General features: G+C 60.2%; 1 protein-coding gene across 2 annotated transcripts in view; it reads right to left on the bottom strand.

The window, feature by feature from the left end:
• Positions 1-1,291: 1,291 nt before the first annotated feature.
• PDE2A (phosphodiesterase 2A) overlaps positions 1,292-11,246 on the bottom strand; it is a 63,043-nt gene continuing 53,088 nt past the window's right edge. For both annotated transcript variants that reach the window (XM_057421178.1, XM_057421177.1), the window contains 18 exons: positions 11,009-11,120; positions 10,876-10,915; positions 9,876-9,939; positions 9,688-9,766; positions 8,986-9,163; positions 7,154-7,266; positions 6,490-6,564; positions 6,199-6,321; positions 6,024-6,094; positions 5,228-5,350; positions 5,050-5,137; positions 4,888-4,935; positions 4,732-4,806; positions 4,517-4,616; positions 4,260-4,372; positions 3,970-4,008; positions 2,667-2,773; positions 1,292-2,558 (listed from right to left, as the gene is read on the bottom strand). In XM_057421178.1, the coding sequence (XP_057277161.1) occupies positions 2,351-2,558; positions 2,667-2,773; positions 3,970-4,008; positions 4,260-4,372; positions 4,517-4,616; positions 4,732-4,806; positions 4,888-4,935; positions 5,050-5,137; positions 5,228-5,350; positions 6,024-6,094; positions 6,199-6,321; positions 6,490-6,564; positions 7,154-7,266; positions 8,986-9,163; positions 9,688-9,766; positions 9,876-9,939; positions 10,876-10,915; positions 11,009-11,120 (1,756 nt within the window). In that variant the 3' untranslated portion in view covers positions 1,292-2,350. The remainder of the gene's footprint in view (positions 2,559-2,666; positions 2,774-3,969; positions 4,009-4,259; positions 4,373-4,516; positions 4,617-4,731; positions 4,807-4,887; positions 4,936-5,049; positions 5,138-5,227; positions 5,351-6,023; positions 6,095-6,198; positions 6,322-6,489; positions 6,565-7,153; positions 7,267-8,985; positions 9,164-9,687; positions 9,767-9,875; positions 9,940-10,875; positions 10,916-11,008; positions 11,121-11,246) is intronic.

Genomic DNA, 11,246 nt, shown 5'->3' with positions numbered 1-11,246 from the left:
AGGAGCAGATTCGCCTCCTCGGGCTCCGCTGGAGCCCAGCACAAGCAGCGCCGCGAGCGGGGCGCGGAGGAGCCGGCGGAGGCTCCGCCGCCCGGTATCCACCGGGATCTGCCCGGGAACCGGGGGAGCAGCGCCCACCAGCGGCAGGGGCTGGGAAAGCGGGATGCGGCCGGGGACCGGCGCTCCGCCGCCGCGTGGTACCCGGGATGCGGCACCCCAGGCGGGATCCGCATCCCCGCATCCATCGGCACCCGTCTGGGGTGTGAGGCTCCCTCACTGGCTCCGGGATGCAGGTACCGGCTGGATGAGGAACTTTGGTCCGTGACCACGCTGGTGTCACACCAGGGATGGAGCCACCCTCCTCCTCTTGCAGTGGGGGGGGGTTCGCTGCTTGTGGGATCATCCATATCCCCCCTTGTGTATCTCATGGTGGCCAAGGGCTTGGGGGGTCTTGTAGGAGAAGCCAGCAGCCAACGTGGTCACCGCATGGGTCCTACCAGGGTTTGGGCAAAGGCATCTCCGAGTAGGTAAGGCAAAAGGAATTGAGTTCTCTTTGTCCATGACGAGGTTCTCCTGATGCTCCCATAGACACGTGTGCTCCAGGGCACCCCAGGAGACCAGGCCAAGCTGCCCTTGATCCGGGTGGGACCAACCCCATCGGGACCAACCCCAGTAGAGCCAGGACTTCACCGTGCTGCTTCCATCACCTTCCTCTGCCGTGGTGGTGGTGACGGAGCCATCGGCTCCCATGGGCTGGATGGAGCAGCCAGAGGGGCTCGGTGCACCCCAATGCCTCATTCCTGGCTCCCCCTGCCCTGGTTCTCCTGCTCATGGCTGGTTTGGGTGGCTTTAAGTGGGGTGACAAAGACCTGGAGGGACACTGTGGGGCTGATGGAGCAGAGGGGTCCACACGTATCTGGTGGTGGGGCTGGGGGGACCATGGGGTGGCCAGAAGGGTCCATGCATGGTGATTGATGGGTTAGAAGGACCACAGGAGACCATCGGGGTCCATGCATGGTGGTTGGTAGGACAGGAGGGACCACAGGAGGGCATCACTGTCCATGCATGGTGGTCAACAGGACCACAGGAGGATGGTGGGGTCCATATGCATCAGGCAGCAAGGCAGGAGGGGTGGTGGGACACTGGCAGGGTCCATGCATGGCCAGAGGGACCACAGGAAACCATCAGGATCCATGCATGGTGCTAAGTAGGACCAGGTGGGCCACAGGAGGCCATTGCTGTCCATGCATGGTGGTCCGTGGGACCAGAGGGTCCATGGGAGGATGGTAAGGTCCATGCATGGCAGTTGATGGGACCAGAAGGACCACAAGAAGCCATCAGGGTCCATGCATGGTGGTCTATAGGACCAGAGGGGCCACAGGAGACCATCAGGGTCCATGCATGGTGGTCTATAGGACCAGAGGGGCCACAGGAGACCATCAGGGTCCATGCATGGTGGTCTATAGGACCAGAGGGACAATGGTGGGGTCCATGCATGGTGGCCACAGCGGGGTGATGCCATGGACGGGTTGGTCACTGGTGCAGCCACTTGCAGCAAGGAGGCTCCAGGATGGGCACCATGGTGCTGAGCCACAGAGACACCACGTGGTGGGGACCAATCCTGCAGCCTTGGCACGGGTGTAGCCCTTGCAGGGGTCATGGTTTGGTGGGACCAGGCTGGGTGAAAGACACGGGGCCTCCCATGGGTGATGGGGGGTTAGAAGCAGGGGGTTCTCCAGTGTGGTGGGGCTGGATGCAGGCAGAGCATCGCCATGATCATGGGCATCCTGCCCCAGATGCCTCCTCTATGTAGATCCAGCCTCTTTCCATGGGTCTCATCCTGGCTCCTCCATCCCCAGCACTCCCATCCCACCTCCCCAGCCTTGGCTCCACCTTTGGGGTCCGTAGGGATGTCCCCACGCTATTCACCCCATCACCAGCACTCCCATTGTCCCTCATCCCCCTCCATCCCATTGACCCCATTTCAGGTGAGAACCCTTTGAGGGTGCTTCCATTGAGGACATCGTCCCCGTTGTCACCCTATGGAGACAAAACCTGCAGCCTTAAGGCAGTTGAAAGCACACCCAGCCCTCCCCATGGCGTCCCCATAGTGTCCCCACAGGGCCCCAAGGCAGAGTCCCACCAAAGAGGGCCCCAAGGTGAAGGTGACACCTGAATGAACACCCACAGGAAGGGGACAGTCCCCGCTGGAGGGGAGGTGGGTGGTGGCTGAGCCCTCGCCATGGTGCTCCAGTCACTCGTGTCCATCCCCACCACCCCACAACCTCCTCCCCGTGGGCTGGGGGGGGACGGGACGGGACCATCCATGGTGTCCCCCCCGTCACCCCCTTCACTCAGCCCCTGCCATGGGGTGTCCCCCCTCGGGCTCCAGGCATCCGTTGAGCTGGGGGTCGTATTCCTCATCCAGGAAGTCCAAGGAGTTGTTGCTGGGCAGGCCGCGGATGGTGAACTTGTGGGACACCTTCGTCCACTGCTCCCGGTTGCTGGCCACCCTCTCATAGAGCTCCGATGCCTTCGGGAAGAGGTCCTGGAGCAACCTATAGGGGGAGAACCCATCAGCGTGGGGCTGAACCCGCCGAGGTGCGACCACGCCGCTCGGGAGCCCCACAGCGTGGGTAAGACCCAGCAGCCACGGGGGTGCTCACTTGTAGATGGGCATGGCGATGTGCTCCATGAAGCTGATCTGCAGCTCCGGGATGTAGGCTTTCTCCCGGTCCATCATCTCCAGCGGGCGGTTGCCCATGGCCTTCTCCTGTAGAGATGGTCAATGGCAATGGTCATCCCTTCTCCAGTCAGACCATCATGGGATGGCTTGGGTTGGAAGGGAGCTTAATGCTCATCCAGTTGCAAACCCCGGACATGATGGGGGTGAGGATGGGATGGGAATAGACAGAAGGATAGAGATGGGGATGGGGACAAGGATAGGGATGGGGACAAAGATAAGGATGGAGATGGGAACAAGGATGGGGATTGGGACAAGGACGGGGATGGGGAAAAGGATGGGGATGGGGACAAAGATAAGGATGGAGATGGGAACAAGGATGGGGATTGGGACAAGGATGGGGATGGGAACAAGGATGGGGATTGGGACAAGGATGGGGATGGGGAAAAGGATGGGGATTGGCGCAAGGATGGGGATGGGGACAAGGATGGGGATGGGGACAAGGATGGGGATGGGGACAAAGATAAGGATGGAGATGGGAACAAGGATGGGGATTGGGACAAGGATGGGGATGGGGACAAAGATAAGGATGGAGATGGGAACAAGGATGGGGATTGGGACAAGGATGGGGATTGGGACAAGGATGGGGATGGGATGGGAAAAGGATGGGGATTGGGACAAGGATGGGGATGGGGACAAGGATGGGGATGGGGACAAGGATGGGGATGGGGACAAAGATAAGGATGGAGATGGGAACAAGGATGGGGATTGGGACAAGGATGGGGATGGGAACAAGGATGGGGATTGGGACAAGGATGGGGATGGGGAAAAGGATGGGGATGGGGACAAAGATAAGGATGGAGATGGGAACAAGGATGGGGATTGGGACAAGGATGGGGATGGGGACAAAGATAAGGATGGAGATGGGAACAAGGATGGGGATTGGGACAAGGATGGGGATTGGGACAAAGAAAAGGATGGGAACAAGGATGGGGATAGTGATGGAGATGAGGATGGGAGTAGAGATGGGGATGAGGATGGGGATAGGGATGGGGATGGGGATGGAGATGGGGATGGGGAGAAGGATAAGGATGGAGGTGGGGCCATGTCAGGGACCCCTTCCATTAGAGCAGCTTGCTGTGTCCAACCTGGCCTTGAACACTGCCAGGGATGGAACACCCATAACATCTCTGGGCCAGACCTCCCTGTTCCACCTCCCACCTCACCCAAGCCCCTTTGGTGCTTGCCAAGAGCATTGGCCAAGCCCAAGCCTTGGTGCCACCTACCAGGTCACCCTGGGAGAAGAACTCCTTGTAGATCAGCTCCTGCAAGGGACAGGCTGTCAGCATGGAGGGGTGCACACCGGGGTGACCCCCCCCCCCATCCACCCCCCAGACCCCTCTCCATGTCCCCATGAGGCTCCCGGCATGGGGAGCTACTGCGTGGCCATGGGGTCCCTTCATGGAGGAACCACTTCCCTAGGACATGATGGGGGGCGGGTCGGTTCCAGTGCTGGGGGACATGCAGGTGCTATGGGGCAGCTCCTAAGGGGTCAGCCCCACGGTGGGACGCTCACCGCAATCTTCCTGGTGGTCTTCCAGCCCTTGGTCTGGTCGGAGAGGTCGCAGGAAGTCATGAGCAGGCAGAGCAAGAGGCTGTGGTGCTGCTTGTTCTTGGGGTCGTAGCCCACTGTGGGGCAGGGGTTGGGGGGCTCAGGAAGGAGCCCCACAGCCCCCATCACCCCTTGCATGAGGACTATGGGGACCAGCGGTGCCAACTCCCAGCCTTGGTGGGCTGAGGTCCCACCACAACCCCTTATCCCGTGGTCTTCACCTTCTGCCATCTTCTGGAGGTCCTTGAAGATGCGGAGGTGATGCGCCAGGTCGGTGGCCAGGATGATGTCCCTCATGAGGTCCAGCATGCGCTGGTAGTCCTGCAGGGCCAGGCAAGGTGACTACCAGCATCCCAAGAGCCGGATGCAGGGACGGGGAGCTCCGGTGGGATGTGGGATGCTCCGCGTGGAAGAGGGACCAAGCTTTGGGGCTCACCTTGCGGGAGAAGTGGTCAAAGATGTTGCAGCCTTGGCTGTTGAGGATGGCGATGGCTTGGGCAAAGTGATGCCGCTGCAGGAGGAGACGGGACCATGGAGCAGGCAGGGTGCAGGCAGGGTCCTGCCCCACCACCACGGCCAGGGTGGACCTTACCTCCATGACGGAGCCCTCTGAGCTGTACAGTGCAGCCAGGACTGATTTCTGCAAGGCAAAGAGGTGGGATCCATGGGGTTATGGGGGTGCAGAACCCCCCGGGCCCCGTCTCCATCCCTGTCCCCACAACCCCTGCGCGTCCCAGCGCCGGGCTCGGCTCACCGAGGCCACCTGGAAGGAGTTATTGGTGCCTCTGTGGTCCAGGTCGTGGCACATGCAGGAGATGAAGAGGGCAAAGATCTCGATGTCTCTGAGATGGGGGAAGGAGGGAAACTGAGGCAGGCGGGAGGGCAGGGAACACCCCATGGGGACAGGGCACGGGGACGGGCTCCAGCCTTACTCCAGGTAGTTGACGAGCTCCAGGTTCTTGTAGAGCAGGTAGCAGAAGTGGGAGACGGAGAAGGCGTGCATCCAGTTGTGGTACGGGGGGTCCCGCAGCCCCTTCTTCACCATCAGGCAGAACCTGGGGGGGACACAGGGACATGGGTTGGGGGGACTTTGTACCCATGGGGACCTTCACTTGGCTGGGTGGACCCCGGCAGGATGGGATGGGGATGGGGATGGGGAGAAGCATAAGGATGGGGATAGGGATGAGGACAAGGACAAGGACAAGGACAAGGACAAGGACAAGGAGGTAAGTGATAAGGGTAAGGATAAGGATAAGGGTAAAGATAAGGGTAAGGATAAGGATAAGGATAAGGATAAGAGTAAGGGTAAGGGTAAGGATAAGGATAAGGATAAGGATAAGGATAAGGATAAGGATAACGAGGAGAAGGAGAAGGAGAAGGAGAAGGATAACTATAACAAGGAGAAGGAGAAGGAGAAGGGTAACAGTAAGGGTAAGGATAAGGATAAGGATAAGGACAAGGATAACGATAACTATAACGAGAAGGATAAGGACAAGGACAAGGAAAAGGACAAGGACAAGGACAAGGACAAGGGTAAGGATAAGGATAAGGATAAGGACAAAGACAAGGGAAGATATAAGGATAAGGATAACAACAAGGATAAGGATTACAACAAGGATAAGGGGAAGGATAAAGATAACAAGGATAAGGAGAAGAATAAGGATAAGGATAAGGATAAGGATAAGGATGGGGATGATGACAAGGATGAGGAGAGGGATGGGGACCCACCTGGTGAGCGTCTGACGGTCCATCTTGTAGGTGTTGATGAAGTTCATGTCCTGCAGCATGCTCAGGATGGCCTGGGGAGGGGACAGGGGGGTGGCAGTGGGTGACAGTGCCCAGCAGGGTGTCCACCCCCCCCCGGCAGGCAGCTGCATTTTGGGACCATCCCCACAGTCCTCACCATGGAGGTGTCATCCTCGGGCAGCGAGCGCGGGGTGTAGGTGAAGTTGGCGAAGTTGGGGTCGATGGTGGCCACGGGCTGGATGCCCTCGTTCAGCAGCTTCGTGTACTCATCATCCGACACCTGCGGCGCGAGCAGGTCCCCAGGGGTCCCCACGCCGTCCCTGGGGCCACAGCATCCCCGGGACCCTCCGCCACATTGGGTCACCACCGCGGGGTGGGGTGGGGGGCACCATGGTGGTGGTGGTGGGGGTCCCATCGTGTCCCCATCCCTGTCCCCGCGTCCCCTCACCTTCATGTGGTACATCATCTCGTTGGCCAAGTGGCTGCGGTACTGCGCCTCGTTCACCTTCTTGTAGAGCAGAGACTGGGGGGTGGAGGGGGTTATGGAGCTCTGGAGGGGACCCCAAAGCCTCCCAGTACCTCCCAGTCAGCCAGCACATCCATGTGTGCCCTCCCCATCCATCCCTTCCCTTCCCATGCCATCCCATGCCATCCCATCCCATCCATCGCATCCCATTCCATCCCATCCCATTCCATCCTATCCCATCCTATCCCATCTAATCCCATCCATCCCATCCCCATCTTATTCCATCCCACCTCATACCATCCCATTCCCATCCCATCACATCCTATCCCATCCCACCCCATCACATCCCATCTCATCTCATTCCATTCCATCCCATCCCATCCAATCACAATCCGTCTCATCCCATCCTATCTCATCCCATTTTATCCCATCCCATTTCATCCCATCCCAATCCATCTCATCCCATCTCATCCCATTTTATCCCATCCCAACCCATCTCCTCCCATTTTATCCCATCCCATCTCACCCCATCCCATCCCCTCCACCGCTTATCCCCAAGGAACGGGGACCACACAATGTCCCCCCATCATCCCTGTGCTGTGCCCCCCGGCTCCCCCTCGCCCCCGTTGTTCACCCCTCCTCATACATGGGCGATGCTGATGCCGCAGTAGATGGAGAAGGCGGTGGCCAGGTCCTCATCGAACTTGCTGAACCAGGGCCCGTTGATCTTGTTCACCAGCTCCGCCACCCCGATCACCTCTGCAGGGAGACGGAGGGGCACAGGGGCAGGATCAGGCCCATGCCTGGGGACAGGATGGGGCCCCTGGGCTGCGGGCGGTGATGCTGGGGACAGGATGGGGCCCAGGGACAATGGAAAGAGGGTGGTGCCCGCAAGCTGGGGACAGGATCGTGCCCCTGTGCTAGGGACAGGATCACACCCATGCGCTGAGGACAAAGCTGCGCCTGTGCGTTTGGGACAGGATGGTGCCCATGTACCTGGAACACTGCTGTAATGGCTGGGGACAGGATGGTGCCCATGTACCTGGAACACTGCTGTACCCATGGCTGGGGACAGGATGGTGCCCATGTACCTGGAACACTGCTGTACCCATGGCTGGGGACAGGATGGTGCCCATGTACCTGGAACACTGCTGTGCCCATGGCTGGGGACAGGATGGTGCCCATGTACCAGGAACACTGCTGTACCCTAGCTAGGGACAGGTTGGTGCCCATGGCTGGGGACAGGATGGTGCCCATGTACCTGGAACACTGCTGTACCCATGGCTGGGGACAGGATGGTGCCCTGGGGATGTGCCCACCTGGAACACTGAAGTACCCATGGCTGGGGACAGGATGGTGCCCATGTACCTGGAACAGCTGCTGTGGGGACCCATGGCTGGGGACAGGATGGTGCCCATGTACCTGGAACACTGCTGTACCCATGGCTGGGGACAGGATGGTGCCCATGTACCAGGAACAGTGCTGTGCCCACGTTCTGGGGACAGGATGGTGCCCATGTACCTGGAACACTGCTGTGCCCATGGCTGGGGACAGGATGGTGCCCATGTACCTGGAACACTGCTGTACCCATGGCTGGGGACAGGATGGTGCCCATGTACCTGGAACACTGCTGTACCCATGGCTGGGGACAGGATGGTGCCCATGTACCTGGAACACTGCTGTACCCATGGCTGGGGACAGGATGGTGCCCATGTACCTGGAACACTGCTGTACCCATGGCTGGGGACAGGATTGTGCCCATGTACCTGGAACACTGCTGTACCCATGGCTGGGGACAGGATTGTGCCCATGTACCTGGAACACTGCTGTACTGGGGACATGGCTGGGGACAGGATTGTTGTGTGCTATGGCCAGGACTGTGTCTGTGTACCAGGGACAGTGCTGTGCCCACGTTCTGGGGACAGGATTGTGCCCATGTAAGAGGGACAGGATTGTACCTGTGTGCTATGGCCAGGACTGTGTCTGTGTACCAGGGACAGTGCTGTGCCCACGTTCTGGGGACAGGATCATGCCCATGTGCTGAGGACAGCATCATGCCACTGGAATGGTACCCAGATGCTGTTGACAGTGCTGTGCCCACGTTCTGGGGACAGGATTGTGCCCATGTAAGAGGGACAGGATTGTACCCGTGTGCTATGGCCAGGACTGTGTCTGTGTACCAGGAACAGTGCTGTGCCCACGTTCTGGGGACAGGATCATGCCCGTGTTCTGGGGACAGCACCGTGCCACCGGAGCGGTACCCAGATGCTGTTGACAGTGCTGTGCCCACGGGCAGGGGACAAGCCCTGTGCCCATGCGCTGAGGGACAGGACGGCGGCCACATCCTTGGGCCAACATTAGTGCCCGTGTGCCAGGGCCGGATGCTGCCCCCACGCCCCAGGGCACCCTTCCACCACCACACACACGGACCCCATCTCCCACCGCGGGCGCCGTCCCCGTGCCCCCAGCAGCCCTCACCCTGGCTCTCGTTCTTGATGGGGAAGCAGAGGATGTTCCTGGTGCGGAAGCCGGTGCTGTCGTCCACGCCGCGGTAGAAGAGCGGGTGGGAATAGGCGTCCTTGATGTTGAGGATCTTGCCGGTGGTGGCCACGTGCCCGGCGATGCCCTGGTCCGCGGGGATGCGGATCTCGTAGCTCTGCAGCAGGGACACGGATTGAGGCATCGTCAGCGCGCCTGTGGTGGCACCGAGCTGTGCGCTGCGGGCCATGGGGAGCCGGGCTGAGGACACTGGGGCTCAGCCTGGAGAAGAGAAGCTGTGAGGAGACCTCAGAGCAGCTTCCAGTGTGTGAAGGGGGCCTACAAGGATGCTGGGGAGGGACTCTTCATCAGGGACTGCAGTGATAGGACAAGGGGTGATGGGTTCAAACTGAAACAGGGGAAGTTCAGGTTGGAGATAAGGCAGAAGCTCTTCCCTGGGAGGGTGCTGAGGCGCTGGCACAGGGTGCCCAGAGAAGCTGTGGCTGCCCCATCCCTGGCAGTGTTCAAGGCCAGGTTGCACACAGGGGCTTGGAGCAAGCTGCTCTATGGAAGGGGTCCCTGCCCGTGGCTTTAGATGAGCTTTAAGCTCCCTTCATCCCAACCCATTCCCTGATTCCACATCACGCTGGGGACAGGGCCCCGGGCACCCCCCAAGCCCCCTCCTGCGCTCCCTGCGCTCACCTCATCGTCCACCACTCCTCCATCAAACACTTTGGCCACCAGCTCGTGGCTGAGCCGGTCCAGCAGGAACACGGAGCATCTGGAACAGACGCTGACGCTGCTGGCACCCGTGGGGGGGTCCCAGCACCCAATGGTGTCACCCACACCCCCCCCCCCCCCCCCCGTGCCCCCCCCAGGGGCTCACTCACATCTCGGCGTTGCTGAGGTTTCGCGCCTCGGTGATGATCTCCTGGAGCAGAACGGAGACGTCGTCTGCGGGGAGGGGGGGTCAGGGAGCCGGGGCACGCAGGGACTGCCCGAGTACCTCCCCCCTGCTTCCCCTGCCCACCCATGCTGTGAAAGGGGGGCTCTGCCTGCACCCCCCACTGCAGGGGCATGGGAGCATGCGTGTGGACTTGTATGTGTGTGCATGTGTGCGTGTGTGTGTGCACATGTGTGCGTGCATGTGTGTGTGCACACCAGACGGTGACAGAGCCCATGCAAGTCGGCAGCAGCCTGTGCAGCGTGTGTGTGCAGCAGTGCATGTGCATGCAGGGCATGTGCGCGCAGCAGTGTGAATGCAGCGGTGCAGGTGTGTGTGCATCAGTGCATGTGCAGTAGAGTATGTGTGTAGCAGTGCATGTATGTGTGCATGCAGGGCATGTGCAGCAGTGCATGTGGGTGTGCACCAGTGTGTGTGCAGGCAGTGTGCAGGCAGCAGTGCTTTGCGTGTGCAGCAGTGCGTGTGCGTGCAGCAGTTCATTAGTGTACATGCAGCAGTACATACATGCAGCAGTACATACATGCAGGAGTGCATGTGTATGTGTGGCAGTGTGCGTGCAGCAGTGTATGTGCATGCAGCAGCGTGTGCACAGCAGTGTATTAGTGTTCATGCAGCAGTACATACATGCAGCAGTGCATGTGTATGTGTGCAGTGTGCCTGCAGCAGTTCATGTGCGTGCAGCAGCGTGTGCACAGCAGTGTATTAGTGTTCATGCAGCAGTACATACATGCAGCAGTGCATGTCTATGTGCGGCAGTGTGCCTGCAGCAGCACACGCGTGTACACCCATCCCTGCGTGCACACAGCGCTCCGTGCTCATGCCGTGTACACCCGTGCACCCATGCAGCACCAGTGCAAGCCCCCGGCCACCCCCCCGTGACCGTGTCCCGGCAGCACCCTCAGCGCTGCTCCCGCACCAGCACCTACCCAAGTGGGTGAAGAGGTTCTTTGCCACCTGCAGCAGCGCCTGGCGGGGACAGAGGGGCCAGGGTCAGCACCCGCCGCGACACGGGGCACACGCGTGTGCTTGGCATGACACGGCCTCAGGTGTGCTCCTCACCTGGCACTCGCACTTGAGCTTCTGCTCCTTCTGGAAGGCCAAGGTGCTGGTGAGCACCGTGGAGGTGTAGCAGAAGCAGTGCTGGATCTTGTGCTCGTCCGCCTCTGTATAGCTGCAGGGGGGGACAAGAGCCCAAGGGGGACACCAAGACAGAGCCCTCAGTAGGGCCCAGAGCGAACGGCCCAGCCCTCGCCCCACGGGGGTACCCAAAGGGCACCTGGAAGGGGTCCGGGTCCCC

Source organism: Pezoporus wallicus, unplaced genomic scaffold (genome assembly GCF_028554395.1).
Source record: "Pezoporus wallicus isolate ANWC-B61680 ecotype Strahan unplaced genomic scaffold, APGP_CSIRO_Pwel_v1 contig_8372, whole genome shotgun sequence".
NCBI lineage: Eukaryota > Metazoa > Chordata > Aves > Psittaciformes > Psittacidae > Pezoporus > Pezoporus wallicus.
Note: the sequence above shows the minus strand (reverse complement) of the source record. Positions and strands in the feature narration are given on the sequence as shown.